Here is a 21,276-nt window from a genome sequence, read left to right on the forward strand (position 1 = left end):
CACAAAAATTTTATAGACAGTCATTTTGGTGTCACCCCCCCCCCCGATGGTGTCACCCGGTGTGGTCTGCACCCCCCCCGCACCCCCCTAGTGATGCCACTGGGGATGATGGCAGAGACAGGAGGGCAGGGTGGGGGAGACAGGAGGGCAGGATGGTGGAGACAGGAGGGCAGGATGGTGGAGACGGGAGGGCAGGGTGGTGGAGACAGGAGGGCAGGATGGTGGAGACAGGGGGCAGGATGGTGGAGACAGGGGGCAGGATGGTGGAGACAGGAGGGCAGGATGGTGGAGACAGGGGGCAGGATGGTGGAGACAGGGGGCAGGATGGTGGAGACAGGAGGGCAGGATGGTGGAGACAGGGGGCAGGATGGTGGAGACAGGGGGCAGGATGGTGGAGACAGGGGGCAGGATGGTGGAGACAGGAGGGCAGGATGGTGGAGACAGGGGGCAGGATGGTGGAGACAGGGGGCAGGATGGTGGAGACAGGAGGGCAGGATGGTGGAGACAGGAGGGCAGGGTGGGGGAGAGTGAGGGGGCAGGATGGTGGAGACAGGAGGGGCAGGAGTGGTGGAGACAGGAGGGCAGGGTGGTGGAGACAGGAGGGCAGGATGGTGGAGACAGGGGGGCAGGATGGTGGAGACAGGGGGCAGGATGGTGGAGACAGGGAGGGCAGGATGGTGGAGACAGGGGGCAGGATGGGGAGACAGGGGGGCAGGATGGTGGAGACAGGAGGGCAGGATGGTGGAGACAGGAGGGCAGGGTGGTGGAGACAGGAGGGCAGGGTGGTGGAGACAGGGGGGCAGGATGGTGGAGACAGGAGGGCAGGATGGTGGAGACAGGAGGGCAGGATGGTGGAGACAGGGGGCAGGATGGTGGAGACAGGAGGGCAGGATGGTGGAGACAGGGGGGCAGGATGGTGGAGACAGGGGGCAGGATGGTGGAGACAGGAGGCAGGATGGTGGAGACAGGAGGGCAGGGTGGTGGAGACAGGAGGGCAGGATGGTGGAGACAGGAGGGAAGGATGGTGGAGACAGGGGGGCAGGGTGGTGGAGACAGGGGGGCAGGATGGTGGAGACAGGAGGCAGGATGGTGGAGACAGGGGGGCTCAGGTAGAGCTGCAGACTGACCCCTGAGGCTTCAGGTTTCACTGCGCCGTGTAATTGGAGGTCCCCCCGAGGCCCCAAAAAGGCGCATCCTCACAAAAACAAACCCGCACGAGGCACGCAGGTCTAACCAACACGCCTCTCCCCCCCGTGACGCAACAGAACGCCAGCCTCCCGCAATCTCAAAAACCGCTGCCCGTTATCTCCGCTGCTCCGACACCATCGAGTGACGATGTGCCCGGGGGCGATGGAAGCAGGTGCGCAGGTGTCTGCTCGTAATCAGGTAGCCACGGCTTAATTGATTTAATTGCCACGTCATCGATATGGGAAATGCGGGAATTCCCATCTACGCAATTCCTATAATAGCTGTTTCCGTGAAGGCATTAGTGCCAGTCCTTGACTCCACTGGCTAAGAAGCGCAGTTTGGCAACATAACTGAATATATTTTATGCACAATGTACTGTCCAACAATTCATCTTACTTGCCTTTTCCCAGTAAATGCATGGCACAGTATGTCTGGAATTTATATTTGAACATGTGTGTACCTTTCATTCCTCCTTTTCAGTCTTATTCCTCATTTCCAGTGCTGATGTCTAAACCTATACAACCAGAAACCCCAGGGGGGCCTAACTGGAACTGGAGCGCGTCGTGGGGTCAGGGAATGCAGCCCCAAACAGGCCGTGACAGGCCTCTGGCGAATACCCTCCACACGAATAACAAGCCCGATTCGCCGACACCCTCCCTTTCCAGGGGCACTGACTGGCGGTAACGTGTTTTCAGACGAGGGGAAAATTAGGATCGGCACGTCTCGCGCTCGCCCAAATGGTAAATGGACCGCATTTATATAGCGCTTTTATCCAAAGCGCTTTACAATTGATGCCTCTCATTCGCCAGAGCAGTTAGGGGTTAGGTGTCTTGCTCAAGGACACTTCGACACGCCCAGGGCGGGGTTTGAACGGGGTATGAACCGACAACCCTCCGACTGCCAGACAATCGGTCTTACCTCCTGAGCTATGTCGCTCCACAAATAATGTGGGAATAGAGCAGAATGCAGCTGTCTTTGGCTGAAGAGAAAACACTTTGGGCCCTGCTTAACTGAAAGCCAGCTCTCCCTTTCTCTCTCTCTCTCTCTCTCTCTCTCTCTCTCTCTCTCTCTCTTTCGCTCTCTATGTAAGTTAAAATCCGAAAATGTGTTAACAGAAGAAAACATGACAGCCACGATCCTTTTTATTTTCTTAGATAATCCATCCGGAGGGTGACAGACAATGCGCTTCAAACCCTTGCACCATCTAATGTAATCTGTTATAGGTCTCGTGATTAATTGGACCTTTCCGGAACATTAATGCCTCCCATTTGTCCTGTTCTGGAGACCTGTCCACCGGATTATCAGCCTCTCCTCGGGTCACTGGGAAGAATCAGCCAGGCTCACACATTTCTGTTAAGGCACTTATCTGGTGGATGGATGGGCCCCACAGTCTAGTATTTGTTAAGACACTGTTCTAGTGCATGGATGGGCCTTACAGTCTGGTATCTGTTAAGGCACTGTTCTAGTGCATGGATGGGCCTTACAGTCTGGTATCTGTTAAGGCACTGTTCTAGTGTGTGGATGAGCTCCATGGTCTTTTATCTGTTAAGGCTCTGTTCTAGTGCATGGATGGGCCCTATGGTCTTGTATCTGCTAAGGCTCTGTTCTAGTACATGGATGGGCACCATGGTCTTGTATCTGCTAAGGCTCTGTTCTAGTACATGGATGGGCACCATGGTCTGGTATCTGTTAAGGCTCTGTTCTAGTGCATGGATGGGCCCTATGGTCTTGTATCTGCTAAGGCTCTGTTCTAGTACATGGATGGGCACCATGGTCTGGTATCTGCTAAGGCTCTGTTCTAGTACATGGATGGGCACCATGGTCTGGTATCTGCTAAGGCTCTGTTCCAATGTGTGGATGGGCCTCATGGTCTGGTATCTGTTAAAGGCTCTCTTTTAGTGCATGTATGGGTCCCAAAGTATGGTGTCTGATAAGGCTCTGTTCTAGTTAATGGATGGGACACAAAATAAAATGCCATTATAAATATTCCTGCAAACTTTCTTCAGAAAATAAAAAAAATGCACTTGTCCTGATTTTATATCTAGAAACTCATTTGAAACCAGATGTATTCACATCCAGATTTTGTACATCCCTTGTAACAGGTGGCAAAACAATAAAATCATTAAAGCGATCAAATAAATATTTGTTTATGCACACAGTATTTGAATATCACCTGTTCCATTTTTTTTCACGTGCTGCAGATCTGCTTGTGCACAGCCAGCGTTGTTGACTCCGTATTAAAGATTGTGGAGCGCTATTATATTTCCTTTGGTTAGCCAGACTGTGGCCAGGTTTGATAGGAGGCTAGGTTCTCCAGTGTGGAGGTGAAATGCTGTATCAGTGTTGTATCAGCAGGTCAGACGTCTCTGGTTCCCTAATGCCCTGCTGTGTTTGCTTCAACAGCAAGTGCGTGCGTGTGCGTGTGTGCGTGCGTGTTTGTGTGTGTTTGTGTGTGTGCATGTTTGTGCGTGCATATCTGAGCGTATGTGTACGTGTTTGTGTGTGCAGATGCGGCCGTACGGGTGCATGTGTGTTTGTGCGTGTGTGTGTGTGTGTTTGAGTGTTGTGTTTGTGTCTGTGTGTGTGTGTGCGTGTTTGTGTGTGTGCACGTGTTGTCGTACGTGTGCGTGTTCGGGGACGGACGCTCACCTGTGTATGATGCGTTTACTCCTCAGGTAATGCAGCGCCAGGGCGATTTCGCACACGTACAGCTTGACCGTGCTCTCTGAGAAGTGCACGTTCTGCTGGAGGTGGTACCGCAGGTCCCCTCCCAGAAGCAGGTCCACCACCATGAACATGTCCTCCTCGTCCTGAAACGAGTACCTGCCGCAGAACACACACACACACACACACACACACACACACCACTCTGTCAGTCACGGTCTGGCTGAAGGGGAACATCCAGGACCTCCCCAAAATTTTGTTCCAAACGCTGGATTTGCTAATTAGCACAATTCTTCAGCCAGGACTTAGAAGTAATGAGTGAAGTCAGCTGGCTGAGTTAATGGGTGGAAGAAACACATTGCAGGACTTTTCATTTCTGACCCTTGGACTTTCCACCTCTACTGTCTGGAACCCTTTGAAGGATGACTTTTGAAGTTTTCCATTTCCTCTTGTTTACCGTGACCTCAAACAGCTGCTGTCAGTGTTCACACGCGACAGTGACGTAACTGACCTGACAGATTGGCTTCCGTGAAGATAACTGCTCACTTGAAAATGGAAGTGAACGTAACGGAGTCTGACAGTGTAAAAAGCCACTTTACACCAATCCTGACGTGACTTTAGAAGGGACCAGTGGGGTTAACACCTGTAGGTTCTTTACCTGCACACCTGCAAGAGTGTACTCGGTTTCCTCTGTAGGTTTTCACTGCAGCCATAACAAAACACACATCATTCAACAGCTAGAGATCTTGTTGAGCTGCTGATTAGTAGAATCAGGTGTGCCAAATTAGGGTTGAAATGAACATCTACAGGGTGGTAGATCTCCAGGAACAGGGTTGGTTATCGCTGCTTTAGAATAAATGCGCTAGCTTGAGGACAGCGATTTGGCAGATAAATCCCACAAGCTCTCTAAAGCTCTGAGCATCCGTCCACCCCATTGGTCAAGTTTCCCTTGCCCCCCCCCAACGTGCACTAAAACCCAGCGTCCCATTGAAAAGTGCTCAGTCAACTGCGTGCTGCCAAACAACTGGGAATTCTCGACCATCGATCAGTCAGTCAGCGGATCTGAGTAGGAACCTGGGGGGGGTTCACGTCAACTGATGGCCCATTTCACCCCCCCCCCGCCATTCCAGAGACTGCTTCGTGAACCGCTCCGTAAATTGCCATCGATTCCAAAAGAGGGAGGGGCCCAATCACCCTCAGCGAATCTTCTTCCCCAGATACAGCCCCTTTGCTTTATGGGAGACGGCTTACTTAGAATTCTTTCATAACACAGTCAGTTGTGCAAAACACAGTCATCCAGTCTTGCCCATAATACCTGTTCATTATACAGTTTTCTTTTAAATCAGGGCTTAATTCCCCTTTCTTTAGCTGTTTTTCAGGAGGGAATCTAGGCCAGGCAGAAATGAAGCTACAGCCGCCCTCTGACGTATGGCATTGGCTCAGAGCGTTCATTAACATTTACATTGTCCATTATACGCGGATATTCGACATGTTAAGTACTTGCTCAAGGTACACAATGTCTACAATCGACTGACTTCGGTTACAAGATTCCTTACCTGCTACATCTCCTGTTAAAGGGTGGTGTTCCGTGAATGAAGATTCGTTTGACAGACCGAACAGAGCTTCTGCGCAGAGCGTTTATATTCGCTTCTGAGAGACCTGATTGTCGGCATCTTCAGGGACAAAGAATGTTTGTGAATCACGCACGCACACACACACACACACACACACACACGCGCGCGCATGCGTCTACTGCTGCCTCCCCAAGCGCTCACAAGGCCAGGCTCGTTTGTACAGTCAACACCCTGTACTTCTGCGAAACCAGTCATTAGTGAGACAGACACTGTGGTGGGATTAAGATGGGCCTATGCCAAAGGGTTCCACTGCAGTTGATGGTAATGAATCCTTTATTCTCTTGGCAGAGAGACTCACATAGCTCATATTTTTACACGCCGCCCCATTAATACGCCTGAATGCACTTGCTGCATTAACACCACAGAGCTCAAGGGCGCTATAACCAACTATGTGAAGGTCATGTACAAAAAAAAAAACAACAACAACAAAAAAACTTCATTACCCACAAGTCCACAGCGTTGTCAGACAACAATCAAAACACAAGCCAACATTCTTTGCAGATAAGACCAAATGACACTGAGACATTGCGCCTTAGATATCCAAGATAGCTGAGGCCCTGGGCAAAAAAAGACATATGGGCATATGGATCAGTTCATGCAAGGTACAACATTTGGGAGGGGGGGGGTGGGGTGTCGCTCCATATTGTGCCCTCGAGGTATTGCAGACAGGGGGCTGTAAATCCACCAGAGAGCATCGAAAACATCTGCGCGCGTACGCAAGTACTCGCTGCAGTGGAAAAACACCGTATGGAAGCGTAAGGCTATGTTCGCACGTCCTTCATTAGTGGGTTTGTCACGCGGTTCTCCTGTTCTCGCTGTTCTTGGATCAGAACCAAATTGTTCGTCGACGCAGCTACATGTCAACGTCTACCAGCCATGAAGAGGAGATGCAGAGATACAGACATCAGGTCTGTCGCACTCAGAAAGGAAAGGAAAGCTGAGACGCTTGGAATTTAAGAAGCAAAAGTGTATTAATTAATAAAAGGATTGATTGGCAGACTTCACTGTGTGAAAGGGATGGATTTTATTTAAAATTTTTGTAATGGGGAGGGGTGTTTGGGGTCTGAATTGTTATGTTTTTTGGAGGAATGGGGCTGAGATCTTTAAAAGACATAACACCAATCTAACCACTGAGACACTTTGCTCAGACACTTTGCTCAAACACTTTGCGTAACTCCATTAAGCAAGAGTAATGCTTTTATCTGTATGAATTCTGCACCGCAAGACTGGAAGTCACTGAAGCTTACACATAAAAGACGCCAAAAACAATGTAAAAACTGCGTCAATGCCTCCTGCAACCTAAAATAGCCACGGTTTTTCACCAAAACACCTCCTCCACACACCTGGTGACCAGTTTTTAAACATTCACAGATTGCAGTAGTGCTCGCTACGCATTTACATTTTTTTTTGCTTTCCTGAGAATCGCTCAGGGCCTCAGGTGTTCGGGAAATACTCTTCACTCTGAGGAGTTCTGCAGGGTTCGCACCCGTGTGCGAGCTGCCAAAAAACATTTTAGGAGGCGGGACCGTTAATCGCGGTTTTGCCCCCGAAGGAGAAACAAGACCGGGTCAAAATCTAGTCCGTGGCTGGACCTCTCCGGCCGACCAATGACGTAACTTCATAACTCGGCCGACCAATGGTGTAACTTCATCACTCACTCAGTCACTCGGTCACAGGCATTCGCGTTTTAGGGCTGGCCCCGCTGTTGCAGTCCAGCCAGCCAAAAATACACTTAAAAAAAAAAAAAAAAAAACGCTTTTAAAGATGGTGAAATGAATTGACCGCGCATCAATGTTTTTATTTTTTTTCCACCGGACGCTGTGACCTCGAAGCCCCACGCGGGTGCAATATTCATGAGGTGCTGGTGGAGAAGATGACGCGTGGACAGCTCCTACAGGGATATCGATAGCCACACGGAGCCTTTCCTGGCAGATGTTTAATCTAGTAGAAAATCTGCAGCTTTTGCTTAGCTGATGACTTCATGTTTTTTATTCCCTTAGTGCAGACTATCAGACTATCATAGGGCAAAGCTCGACATGATAGAGAAGAAAAACAATTTAGCTTCTCAAAGTGAACGGGCACTCACATAAGCACATTCTGTACTAAGGCATATCAGCACGCGGGTATAAACACACACACACACACACACTCTCACACACACACTCTCTCTCTCTCACACACACACTCTCACACACACATACACACTTTCTCTCTCTCTCTCTCACACACACACACACACACACACACACTCTCACACACACAGTCCATTTACCATTTACACACATACACACACTCTCCCTCTCTCTCTCTCACACACACACACACACACACACACACACACAAACTCTCTCTCTCTCTCTCTCTCTGTCTCTCTCACACACACACACACACACACACCACTCTCTCTCACACATACATACACACACCACTCTCTCTCACACACACATACACACACTCTCAATTCAATTAAATTCAATTAAATTCAATTCAATTCAATTCAATTCAAATGGCTTTATTGGCATGGCGTAACACTGTACATATTGCCAAAGCAAGTGTTTAAACCCTCGCTCTCTCACTCACACACACACTTTCTTTCTCTCTCTCACACACACATACACACTCTCTCTCTCTCACACACACATACACACACATCATGTTGTAAAACAGGAGACTGCTTAAGCCTCTCAAACATGAAAAAACAATATCAAAACACACATCTAGGTCATTTGTGTACTGCAAATCCACATCTACCCAGTCTATTTATATCTGCTATGAACTCACGCTGAAGCTGCTACCGTAATAATGCCTAATTAGACCAATATAAGTCGGGCTCATCTGGGCTGTGCTAATGGTAATCTGCTCCAGGTCATTTCCGCACAACAAAACTAAGAAAAACACCATCGCCCCACGACACCAATCACGAGTCACGCAGTCAGCTGTTCATCTATAATGGAGGCTGTCATCATTAACATTGACGAGTCTTTATTCAATCATATGCTACTGACTAAGTGAACTGCCAGACGATAATTAAATACACACACGAGCGTTCCCTTGTTGCGAGCCTATTAAGAAACTTCCTGTCAGTTAGCTTTTTTTTCGCTGTTTAGCCTCGAATCAGAATCTAATGCAGGGGTTTTCCAGTCATATCCAGCAAGAGCCGGTGTGGGTGCAGGTTTTCGTTTTGGCCAAACACCATGACACATGATCAAGGTCTTGTTCGAAGAGCAAGAATAGTCGATTAGTTGAATCAGGCGTGGAAGTGCTGGGCTAAGACAAAAACCTGCACCCACACTGGCCATTTTCGGATAAGATCGGACAACCCTGGCCTAATGTATATACTATAGTCCCACGTAACGCCCAAGTGAATTACAGGGATCAGACTAGGTAATGACTTAATATGCAATGTGCCTCAAGCTGGGCTCAGTTAAGCTCACGAAAGTGTTCGACCAGCTGCAGAATTAGGCATCACACAAACAAAATGACCCAGGTGAACGCAATATAAAAACGCGTGACAAAAAAACTCACAACTGGTGCGCAATGACCATTTGAGTTTAAAGAGGCTGTTCAAAAACAAAAATAAAAATTTTATCGGGCTCAGTCTGACAGATTTATTTTTCCCACCACCCTAACTTTGCTGAGGTCGCCTCAAAGCCCCGGACCCTGAAGACTTCACCGGCAGTAAATAAGACTTCCGCAGAGGCCGAGAAGCCATTACGCGGAGGGAAAAAAAGACAAGCAATGCCTCCATCAGCCAATTAGCGAATTGCTTAAAAATTTCCATTAGACCGTGATGGACCCTCGACAACCAATTTCATTTGGCAGGAATTTCCCTAAAAGGTTAAATAAATAAATAAATAAATAAATGAATAAATAAATAACAGAGTACCAACAGCAGGGGGGGGGGAGCATTGCATTGCTACCTGGTCATTATCCTGGACCAGATTTTTCATTAGCTCTCTTGGCGTGCAGAGTGCCGACTCTTATGTTTTTTGCAATACGTGCAATTTCACGTGCCCCCAAACACGTCCTTCACATCCAACTGAACAATTCCCTTACGGCATTCCACGGGCAGATCTCAATACCGGGAGTTTTATTACCCCCACCAGGGCCGGGGGGGGGGGGTTAATCGCTGGCAGGGGGACGAAATTGTTATATTAATCAGATACAAAAATAAATACAAGCTGCCCCCCCCAAACTATGATTTTTGATTGTCCTCAGTCTTATCCAGAAAGGGCCGGTGTGGGTGCAGGCGTTCATTCCAGCCAAGCAGTGACACAACTGATTCCTGAAGCTGATTATCTTCAGCAGAGTATTCAGCACAATCAGCTTCAGCAGAAACTTTAGCATAATCAGCTTCAGTCTCCTCTCCATGTCAGCATTTACTGCACATTACAGTCAGCTAGATTAAACCCTCTGTCAGATCAGCATCAGCTGCACACACTGGCCAGGATTTATATGACAGCCGACCTGCAAAATGTTCTGTTTGTGATGACGGGGTACTAATGTTGACTCATAACTTATTTCACCTGCCCAGCATCTCCTGCTTGTTGACTTTAGGGAAAGGTGCCCGGACCATTAATGGCTCCTGCTGCAGACAATGCCCTCAAAACGAGTTCCAGAAAGTGGCCTCAAACACCGCTCTAAGCAGACGGAATAACATCTGATCTTTACTGTGATAGCATTTGAACAATCGCTGTATTTTTTTTCTTTCCTTTTTTTTAAAAGAAAAGTCCCGTTGCTATGCCGTGCAGCGCTGGCGACAGACCGCGTCGCGGAACCATCGCGCGGCGGCTCACGGCCAGCCTTCGCCCCCCCCCCTGAGGCCACCAATCTCCCTTTCCGCGATCGCCGACCTTGAGCTCCTCGACTCGGGGTGCGAGCGCGACCGCCTGACTCCGCGGCGTCAGCTGACCGCAGCACATCTCCCGGGAGCCCGCAGTCCCCGGCGCTGCCAAAACCATTAACGTTAAAGGGGTTTTATCGAATTTCTCTGGCAAACCCCCGCCAGCTCCGTTTGTCTATCTGGTCCGGTCTTTCCCTTGGACCGCTCAGCGCTGGACATTTCTGCTTATTATTCTCTAAAGCGTAATTACTTCACTGGCATTGATTCGGGGCGCCCCGGAAAATGGACTCCGGCCCACATCGGCCCGGGACGCGAGCTGTTCCTGTTCGTGGGCGCGTGGGATAGTAACAGAGTGACTATGAAGCAAATGAGTTCAGGACAGGCCCGAGAATAGAGTCTTCCTGAGCTTTCTGGGTGTATACAGGTTCACAGCGATATCGCTGGCAGTCAGGCGTATTCCGTTGTTTGGCCTTGTCAGACGTGGTTTGTCCTGCTCGTGGATAAAGGAAGCAGGAACATCGGATGAACCACACTAACCCTTTAAGGGTGTAAGACCACAAATTATGTGACTAGAGTGTTCTTAATGGAATTCAGCATATTCCAATGCTGATGTAACAATCAAAAGCAATGGAGTTCTAGAACACTGACAGAATTTTGAGAAAAAAAACAACAACAACAACAACAAAAATAAAAACAATCTACTCTTCAAATGGTTAAAGCTGCTTGTGGTCTTGCTCAGTGGTTCTGGAACTAGGCCCTGGAACCCCTGTGTGAGCTGGTCTTTGTTACAGCCGATCTCTTGCTTTAATTCAGTTTGCGGAACACACGTGTTTCAAGTTCTTTCGTAATTTTTTTTCCCTGAAATGTATTAACATGATGCATGTTTGGCTCATTATCATTTGCTTTGCCTCTGAATTCTTCATTATCTTCCAGATGGTTGGTTTTGGTGGCCAGGTGTCCACACTTTCACCAATTAGGAACACATTGATTTACCTCTTTAAGTCTTTAATTTGATCAGTCAAAAAATGTATTTATCTCTTTTTATGTAATCTTTTGCAATATAGCACAAGAAGCACAATGTCAACATGTGACCTATTCTTGGTGGCATGCCTTGCTATTTCGGACATGATGTGGCTTAAGAGGGAAAATAATCTCTCAAAATATGAAAAGAGTGTAATTAAGAAAAATGAACATCTGGGATTGTAATTGCGGTTCTTTAAAAATAAAATTCCATTATGGCATTATGTACTGCATCGCAGCTGCAGTTGTCTAATCATGGGTCGCACTGAATAAACATATATTCCCCAAAAAAATGTCTGGACGTCCCATCCAAGGCTAAATGTCTCTCTCTTGTGGATGACAATATTTTCAGCAATTCTTTTCCAGCACATGTAGAAGACACACATACACACACACAAACACGCACACATAGGCACACTCACTCGCCATGCAAGCCCATGCAAAGAATTCTGGGAAATACGGACGCACCAGAAGTTGACTAAGAAGGGGTGCTCCAGGTTCTGCATGATCTGCATCTCCTTGAAGACGTTGCGAACCTCGTTACGTTCCACGCACTTCATCTTGTTCATGTACTTCATGGCGTACATCTTCTTGGTGTCTCTCTTCTGCACAATGCACACCTGTGGAAAAGATCATTGTGTTAGTGTCACGAGCAGAAGGGAACTGGGACAGGAATCGGACAGCTAGTCACCAGTTAGGAGAGGGCACGTTTTGCCCTTTGAAGACCTGGCTTTTTAGAATGTTTTTTCCCCCCTCAAAATTCTAAGTTTGTATTCTAGAACTCCACTGCTATCAATTTACCAGTGGTGATTGTTAGATCAGCATTAGAGTGCTGAGTTACGAACACTCTAATCATGTATTTGTGACCTCACACGTTAAAGAGTTAATAAATGGCGCAAAATCTCACTGAGAATACTCTAGTCATCTTGTGAGTACATAATTTCTGTCCTGCATTTCTGAAGAAAATCGAAAATCGCTGTTTTTGTATTTGTTACTGTAGGCAAATGGAAAACAAACTCACCTTTCCAAAACTACCCTTCCCAATGGCCCGAAGGATCTGGAAGTGGTCAAAGTTCACTGTGGACAGACAGAGACAGTTGTTATTTGCAACATAATGTTGAATGCTGGCAAGCATTTTAATTTTCACCACAACAACAGTACATTTCCATTTGGCTTCATTTCAACTGATATAAATTATTTTATAGTTTCATATCTCACCCTTTTTTTATTTATTATCATTTGTTTTTAACGGCCTATTTTTGAATCACTAAGACAAATGGATGCCCTGTTCATATTTTATCCAAACCTCACAAGCTTTGTAACGTACGTTCTCTCACTGTTACTGTTGTGGCAAATGTTCTGGTCAAAAAAAACATGAGAAAAAACTAAAATGGCTGTTCTCTCAGGATGAAAAAAACAAAAAACAAACTGAAACAGCAAATATAACCAATGACATGCTTGCATTATCACACGGCTTGAGGCTACTCCCTCAGTTACAAAACTGACGTGAACCCTATGGACCCAAGGAGTCACTGATGCATCCTGCTTCCTGCCAATCATCCCTTAAGCCCTGGCCGACCGTACACACTGCCCCAACAAGATGCCCCTAAAACCCATCTGATGCTAAATATATGTTAAATATGACATATCATTCCACCTCAGGGCTGCTCAACTCCAGGTCCTGCAGGCCTCAAGTGTCTACAGGTATTGGCTCCAACCTTGCAGAACACCACCTGCTTTCAGTATTTTCTTTACCGCCTTGGTTCGGGATGCAGGCTCATTAGTGAAATCTGGTGGTGTAGTGCATGGTTGGAGCAAACTCCTGGAGACGTCGTGGCCTGCACGACCTGGAGTTGAGTAGGCCTGCTGTACCTGACCCGCCTCGAGCAGCAGGTACAGTGAACCCTCGGGCTCATTAAATTAATGAGGCGAACTGTGAATGAAATGCGTGGCTCCTTCTCCCTGATCGTCTCCTCAGCAGGAATTGTGGGAAAGCCTCACCCGTTGACTGATGGGCTGTCAGTCAAACGGCAGCCTCACATCAATCTGGCAGGCCACACGGGCATGAGCACTCTGCGAAACTTGTTTATTTATACCTCTGAAATTTTCCACGTCTTCTCATCATTAGTGATATTGGTTTGTAAAAATGTTAAATAAATGCTTAATAAATTATTTTTAACTACTTTATATAGCATAGCAGAAAATATATACATTGTTGAAGTTGTCCAACAATAATAATTGTGAATAATTGTGATTATTGTGATTATTAAGGAGGCCAGGATGACCAGATGGAAAGAAAATGTGAAATCTTGTGAGGAAGTCCTCCCTCTGGAAACCTTGATTACCACGTTTGGAAATACATAGCAATATTAAAATAAAACTCAATGGTGCATTTTAATTTGTTAGAATGCAAATTCGTGCCATATTAATTCAGTTATATTGCTTCGTCCACTGCTTTGTGTTTTATTGTTCATTAATTTGTTTTATTTGTTCCAAGGCCTTCAACTGTTTCCCGATAAAGGTTCCCATTCCAGTCAAAGACATCATTCTGTTGGCAGATGACTTGTAGTTTTTATAGTAGCGGCCCAGCTAATATATTCCCTGTTTTACAAGAGTTCAAGCTTTGCCATGGGATTACTCTAACTGATTACTGAGGTTTGGCCCAGCAGTAGGGTTTACCTTTAAAATCATTTTACCACATTCAGAAGTTTAGCCCTGGTGCAAATTCCAGCTGGTTTGAAGCTGGTCAAGCTGGAAACAAGATGGCTGACATAGAAAACCATGCTGGCAAGACCCTGTCCAACCGGTGGACCAGCTCGGCACAGGTAACGAACCATCGCCAAAATGGACGGTGTCCAGCTGGAGCAGAAGCTGGTTTCAGCATGATTCCATCTTAGGCTGGCAGACGGAATCTCCACCAGGGAGAGCAGGGCCCTGGCAGCCAGTGAACTACAAACGGGGGAGGCAGAGAACTTGAACTTTCTAATTATTGATTGATAAACCATTATTCAACTCGGAGGCTCAACACAGACGCTCGTTTTCTCTAGCAGGGATTGCAGGATTGTGAGGGATTGAGAACCAGTCAGCTGCAAAGGAGACATTCAAGTGCGCCCGACTGAGAGAGACAGTACCTTTCAGTGAGCTTCGGGAGCGCCAGTGACCTCAGTTTAGCATCCCATCTAAAAGACAAGTACTACAGATTTCCTGACTCAGTGGATCACGCATCATTAACTAATTCCCTTTTAATTTATTGTGTACAATGTAGTAGCATTGCCTTTGTTATAAATGTTATACATATCTTTGGTTGCAACTACAATTTTGTCACTTGAAGAACACAGATCTGCTGCACTGCATGTTGATATATCATGTATAAAAGGATTTAGGGGTTAATGGCTATTCTTTATTTCATACTGACCTCCACTTTGCATTTTATTGGCTTCTACGTACAGTTTGTTATATTCTGTATTACTGTATCTGCTAAAACTATCCAGGCTGCTGACCTTGTGAATGGTGCTACAAGGCTAAAGTTTCTGATGAACAAGAATGGCTTTATTCCAATAAACAGAAAAAGAAGGTGAATTCTGAACGAATTCAATGCGAACCTGCCTTTATAACCAGAGGCAATGCAGTGTTGCGTGTCCCCGGTGAAAGTGATGAAAACATATGGCCAATTACATATTCTGTTTCCACCGAGCACATTTCCATAATGCCATAATCATTTTTTTCCCCACTTGATGCGGGCAGAAGATAAACTTCATACTACAGGTCATTTGCACTGAATCCCAGGACGAATCAACTTCGGGAAAATAAAATGGGAGCTTTATACATTAAAATAAATTATCATTACTATTATAAATATCATTTATTTGTATGAAATAAATAAATCCCACTGGAAAATCTTTGGGCATTTTGACGATCTCGCAGGAGTATTTTGTGATGCGTTTGCATGTTGACTGACAGAATGACGGATCCGCCCCCACACCCATGCCCCCCCAAACACGGCCTTTTATCCGCCAAATCTCGAAAATAAATCCATCTCAAATTGGAGCGCGGCTCTCCAGCACCGTTTGCGGGCGGGAAATACGTGGGGACTGAAGGTTATTCGCTTTCGTCTTCAGCTGTTATTTTCCTCGCATTAAAGTCTCTCGTTTCCCGCGGCGACGAGCAGCAGCTGCCGTTTACTGCGCGGACCTCCCGCGCGCGACCAGGCCGCCACGACCTCGGCACCCCCGCGGAGAGGGGACGAATCCGATGTGACAGGTAATGATATGCTCTGTTAGCCGTTCGCCAGACTCACTTCCTCCGCGGCTATTTATGTGACTGTTTACCCGTCCCTCTTGCTGGGGAGGAAGAATGAAATATCACGGCTTTGTTGTGTGCTGTTTGCGTATTGGTTCAATCTATTTTGCCTGTCGCCTCCGCTCAAGTTTCCAAGAGTACCGGAAGAGCCCTTAGATCAGCAGTAACCGACCCTTGTTCCTGAGGATCTACTATCCTCTAGGTTTTCATTTTGACACACCTGACTCGACTAATTAGCAACTCAACAACATCTCGAACCGTTCAATGAGGAGTGCTTTGTTGGGGTTGGAATGAAAACCATGCAGGATGGTAGACCTCCAGTAACAGGGCTGGTTATCACTGCCTTAGATGCTGATTCAAGTAGGCTACAATCTGTTTGTTTATTTATTTATTTATTTATTTATTTATTTATACTGTTGTCATGTTCGATTAATTCACAGTGGGAATGAGATGGTGATCACAATCATATCCGTTTTGGGAGGCAGTGCTGTGAGGAGATTAGGGAGTAAAGCCAACAACCAGCAGGTTATAGGTTCAAACCCCTGAGAGACAGCATCCTTGCAATCCTCGAGAAAGGTTCGCAACTTTAATTCCCTCGGCATGCGGCAAGATGTTCCGTGCTAACTGAACTCTAACAGAGTACATGTGAGTCCAGTTGGGAACATATGTACTCTGTACACTGAACAGAATGTAGTATTCATGAAAAGTCCATGAGAAACATTAAGCTTTGTAATTTAAACAGCATAATGCATCTGTAAAAAAAAAAAAAAGATAAAAAAAATAACACCCCCCGCCCATCAGCAATTACTGGGGAGTCACCCGGTCGCTATGCGGACTGAAACCAGATCCGTGGTCATCGCCATCCAAATGTTGATAAAGCAGGATCAGCTAACGGACACACACTCAGGGGACACAAAGCTTGGGAGAACTCCAGCAATTCCAAAAATACACATGAGGGCCTTTCCACCAGTGAAATAAGAGTGACCACACAGCACTGAAACACCATCTCCAGCATCAGTATAAGACTCCGTTCAATGGTCTGTATTCACTGTTGTGAATTCACTTGTGAGCCAACCGGTCTTGAGTGGCCGCTTTTTGCTTCTGGTCTGGAATACTAATCACTGGTAAGGTTTGTTTAACCCGTAATTGTTATCGAAATACCCCAAATCCACATTTACTTTTATATGGATCATGCTGGTTCAGACAGCAGGCTCCGTTTGATTGAAGGCCCATATTACCCTGTTGTGAGCACTGGTTTTTCCTCACACATACTTTTTTTTTTCTTCTGCTTTAAAGGGATGCGTTTAATTTCTCGCCCCCACCCTCTCTGTCTCCTACAACAGTCAGCCCAATCGATGCAGTAAACTGTCTGTCAATGGCCATCTAATCACCGGGCTCATCAACTCTAACACCTGCTGTCGTTCTGTGAATGCAGGCCATTGTGATTAAAAAGGTGTTACTTCTCCACCACATCTGCGCCGACAATGTTGTGATTAAATTTACCCACGGTCTTCGTGGGGCACGGGTAAAGTAACCCGCAAACAAAACATTTAATACCTGGATGTGTCGTCGCGACACTGAGCTCAACCTGAACAGCTTCAGCAGGCTTTCCAGATATTTACATGGACAAGATGTACATTCAGTCAACCACTGTCAAAGCGTGACAACTGAGTAATCAAATATAGTCATGTGTGTTGGAAGCTTGCTTCTGATAGGTGGAAAACAGCCTGCTACCACCACAGACATCTAGCAAAGACAGTATATGTGTCAAAGATACTGAGACTCCACCGTGCCTCTCAGAGGCTAGGGCGGTGAAACTTCAGAGACATTACGCATCTCTTTTGAAGTCTTGGCGAGAAATGAAAAAATCAAAATGACAGATCGTTCATTAAAAAGCAGATGTAATGGCTTTCAAAAAGAAAAACATCCAAAAGCAGTCTAATAGCTAAGAGATCTCATAAATCTTTCACAAACAGATTTATTTTTTAAAAATACACCCACTGCAGGTTAAACTGAGTTCACTGCATCACTTTAGCCAACGACATTTTGGGCTGTGCATTTATTACTTAAATAGAGGTGTGTTGAGGTGGAGTGGGTTGGGTTCTGAGCTTGTAACCAGAAAGTATCATGTTCATTACATTGTATTTTTTTGGCTGACACTTTCATCCAAAGCAATGTACAATGAGTTTATACCGAAGTTCATTGGAACAAATACAGAACACAGGTCCAATAAGGTACAATTCTCATTGAGTATCAGCTATCCATAGCCATGAACATCTAGTCTAGTTCACGCAGTAAACATCGGCTCAGTCGGTAAAGTTATGGAAAGTCAAGCTAGAAGTGAGGCATGATTACAAGAGGTATGGTGAAGACCTACAACATCAAGATGATAGTACAAGTGCAACACAAAAGTGATAAATAAATGAATAAAGATGAATAAAAAGATGAATAAATTTCCCATTATAAGAATATGATACATAGTTTTGAATAGGTCTGCATTAGCTGTCCATGAAAGCAGCATAACTAGCAAACAGTTTTTCAAACAATGTGCAAACAATAATGACAAAACTATACACCTGACTAGAGCCTACTGCTATGCCAATCCATGTCTAAAATTCGTAAAATTGAGAGTGTCTTACCGTCTTCATTGTCCGTGGCGACAGGTGTTTTGCTGGACTGTCCGAGACCCATGTCTTTACTGTGCAGGTGATTCTTCAGTTCAGCACGGAAATCATCTCATAAAATGCAGAGACATAATCGAGGAAATGGTTCATCACACAGCCTACGGCTCCACTGACGTCTTACGTTACATGGAACACAACCTGTGCGAATGCAAAAAATGTTTCCAACTTCAGTAGCTGATAATAACTTTCCTAAACATATCGCAATACGTTTATCATCGAAATGCTATATTCATCTAGATTAATAAACAGTATTTATACATAAGCATTCACCATGTTGTAAAACAAAAGCAAATATGAACATTAGGCTATATCATAGTAGGTGAGCTCTCTTCAACCACCATCGAGAAAACACTAGATTTTATAGAGAAGCTCTTCGTATTACAGTCCGTTTAAAACTCCCATTCTCTATCCCGCAGGAAACTGCAGCGCAATGATGAATTACCGTGATGTGCTTTTACAAAGAAAATGAAATTGGGTACCCTTACTACAACCTCTTGCCACGCTTTGATGTATAGTTTGTCATTTCGAAATAAATGTAATAATCCAAATAGCCCCGGAAGAGGGAACGGAAAAATCATACAATAGATTGATAGAAAATATTTTAAATTATTTTGACCTCAGTGTTCTTCATAATGCTACACAATATTTTGAAATGAAAGCTAATATGACAATACGTTCATGATACTTCACGAGCGCTCAACTATCTTTCGATCGTATATTAAGATGGCTGGAGTTTCCAAAGGAAACTTTTGTCTCTGTAAATATCGTGTTGATATTTACAGTGGAGCTAAACTGAAAAAGTATATGCACTTAGTATGCACTGCACAAAACCAGGCTTCATACTGCACCAGGCTATCGGAAAATGTGCAAGATGAAAAAATTAACACTCATAGGCATAAGACAACGGCTACAGAACACCTTATTATAAACTCAATTTGCCTCACATGATTAAGTATCCGCATAAAGTTGGTTGCTGTTGAAAAAATGTTTGCATTTAACCTTGTAGAGGTCAGTATAGTAACCCATGTATATTTATCTAGAGCACTATTCCAAACTTAATTGAGATGCCCGCGTACAATGAAACCCTTCCTGTCGACTTCTGATGCTTACGACATTCTCACAATACTGCATTGCATACAATGATAACGAATACAGAAACATGCATATAATTGAAAATACAATCAATGCCTACCTTTAAACGCAGCGGTTTGTCATATAAAGCACATAATATCCAACGGCGGCCAACGAAGTAAAGACACAGGAAGTGTGAGCTGGTTTGGGAATTAGCCGGCAGATGCGGCTTTTAGAGTATCTGGACACCTGCGACCACGGAGGAACTGGCTGACTGGCGACGACGGCTGCGCGTTTTTAACTGTAACGCAAGTGAAGTGCAGTGTTCTCTTACTCCGTAGCCTGCGTGTGTTTGTGACCACGGCCGAAAAGAAAGCTCATCGAGGCTGCGCTTCGTCCGCGCGCTGACTGTCCTTAAGTGGACAGAGCACCGAACGACCGCGTTAATACAAGTCCATGTCTCGTTTGATTACCTCACGCCGTGTCACTTACAGTAGCATTTGCTAGTGGACGTCAGTGAACGCGGGGTCTGCACATAGCGCTATTGTCATAGCATATTATTTGTATGTAAGTATATTGTGCAGTCAGACAATGGAAAAATGCAATGACAACAGCCTTCTTTAGTAATTTGTACGGGCTATTAATGCGACACTTATTGGAGAGATTTTCAGAAAATACAACTATAAGCCAAATATATCAAACCTATCAAATCAGTCGATCTCCATAAATTATCCCACTAAAATATGGAGTGGATTATCGCTTTTAAAAACTTATTTAATACTTATTTTATAAACTTATTTTTATGTAATACCAGTATCTCACGACCCCTACTTGCACTTACAGTGATGACGTTTAAAGGCATACATATAATGCGCAAATGTACATTTATATATTTATTTGTCTTAATTACCTACAATTAACTGTACTCAATCAAGAACCGCGGGGCTCTGATTACGATATTGTGGTTACGATATTTTTCGCAATTAGTGGTTGCGAAAAATTAAAGATGGAAAGCGGTAGTAGGCGTTGGGTTGGCCATCTCCAGGATAACACTTTTTCTCGACTCCTTTTATATTTATCTGTGGGCATTGACCAGACGCAGCATTAAGTAACGCCCCCATAAAGGGCATCCATCCATTAGTGATTGCATCGCGGCGGGACTTAATTGTGTGAGGGAAGTTTATGTGCCAAAGTACAGTATGCAATTCAGCGCGTTCTCTTTGATTATCAGTTGCGCAAATAAACCATGCCAAAATGATTGCACCTTAAGGTTATCCAACTCAGTGAGGTATTGGCTCACGTTTACATGCTTAAGCAAGTGGGAAATTCGAGCAAAACCGCCATTATCCACTTGGCACTCCAGCAGTGACCTTGCAACAGAGGTGGAGACATAAAGTTTACTCGCTCGTGCATGGCCGCGGTTTCACGCTGATGTTACGCGCAATGCATTTTATCAGGCTTAAAACGCATTCTCTTATTTTGAACACCGGCGATGCTCGTTCTGATCGAGGAAAGTACATCTCCGTCGTGTTTTTAACTGAAAATCTTAATATTACACATTTGCTGCTGCACCTAATCCAACTTGTCTATATAATTATTATTTTGCCGGCACAGTATGCCACGATTCCTCCGAAGTATGAAACTAGCGTCATCTAGTGGCACATTTGAGTCATGAAGAAGATTGACCCAATACAGGCAAGCGAGGATAGGTCTGTAGCAGGGGGTCCCCAATCTTATCCTATGGTGTGGGTGCAGGTTTTTGCTTTAGCCCAGCTCTAAGGCACTTGATTAAACTTATTAAGGTCTTGACTGAAGACCATGATTAGTTCATTTGTTGAATCAGGTGTCTTCGTACTGGGCCGAGAGAAAAAGT

At 45.2% G+C, this 21,276-nt stretch overlaps 1 protein-coding gene across 1 annotated transcript in view; it reads right to left on the reverse strand.

Annotated features, from left to right (window-relative positions):
- Positions 1-19,873, reverse strand: part of stk32a (serine/threonine kinase 32A) — a 43,194-nt gene extending 23,321 nt beyond the window's left edge. Inside the window, exons 1-5 of the mRNA XM_064349847.1 lie at positions 19,525-19,873; positions 18,288-18,470; positions 12,371-12,426; positions 11,818-11,969; positions 3,838-4,011 (exon numbers count right to left, since the gene is read on the reverse strand). Of these exons, the coding sequence (XP_064205917.1) occupies positions 3,838-4,011; positions 11,818-11,969; positions 12,371-12,426; positions 18,288-18,339 (434 nt within the window). The 5' untranslated portion in view covers positions 18,340-18,470; positions 19,525-19,873. The remainder of the gene's footprint in view (positions 1-3,837; positions 4,012-11,817; positions 11,970-12,370; positions 12,427-18,287; positions 18,471-19,524) is intronic.
- Positions 19,874-21,276: the final 1,403 nt, after the last annotated feature.

The sequence above is a fragment of the Anguilla rostrata genome, chromosome 9 (genome assembly GCF_018555375.3).
Source record: "Anguilla rostrata isolate EN2019 chromosome 9, ASM1855537v3, whole genome shotgun sequence".
Classification (NCBI taxonomy): domain Eukaryota; kingdom Metazoa; phylum Chordata; class Actinopteri; order Anguilliformes; family Anguillidae; genus Anguilla; species Anguilla rostrata.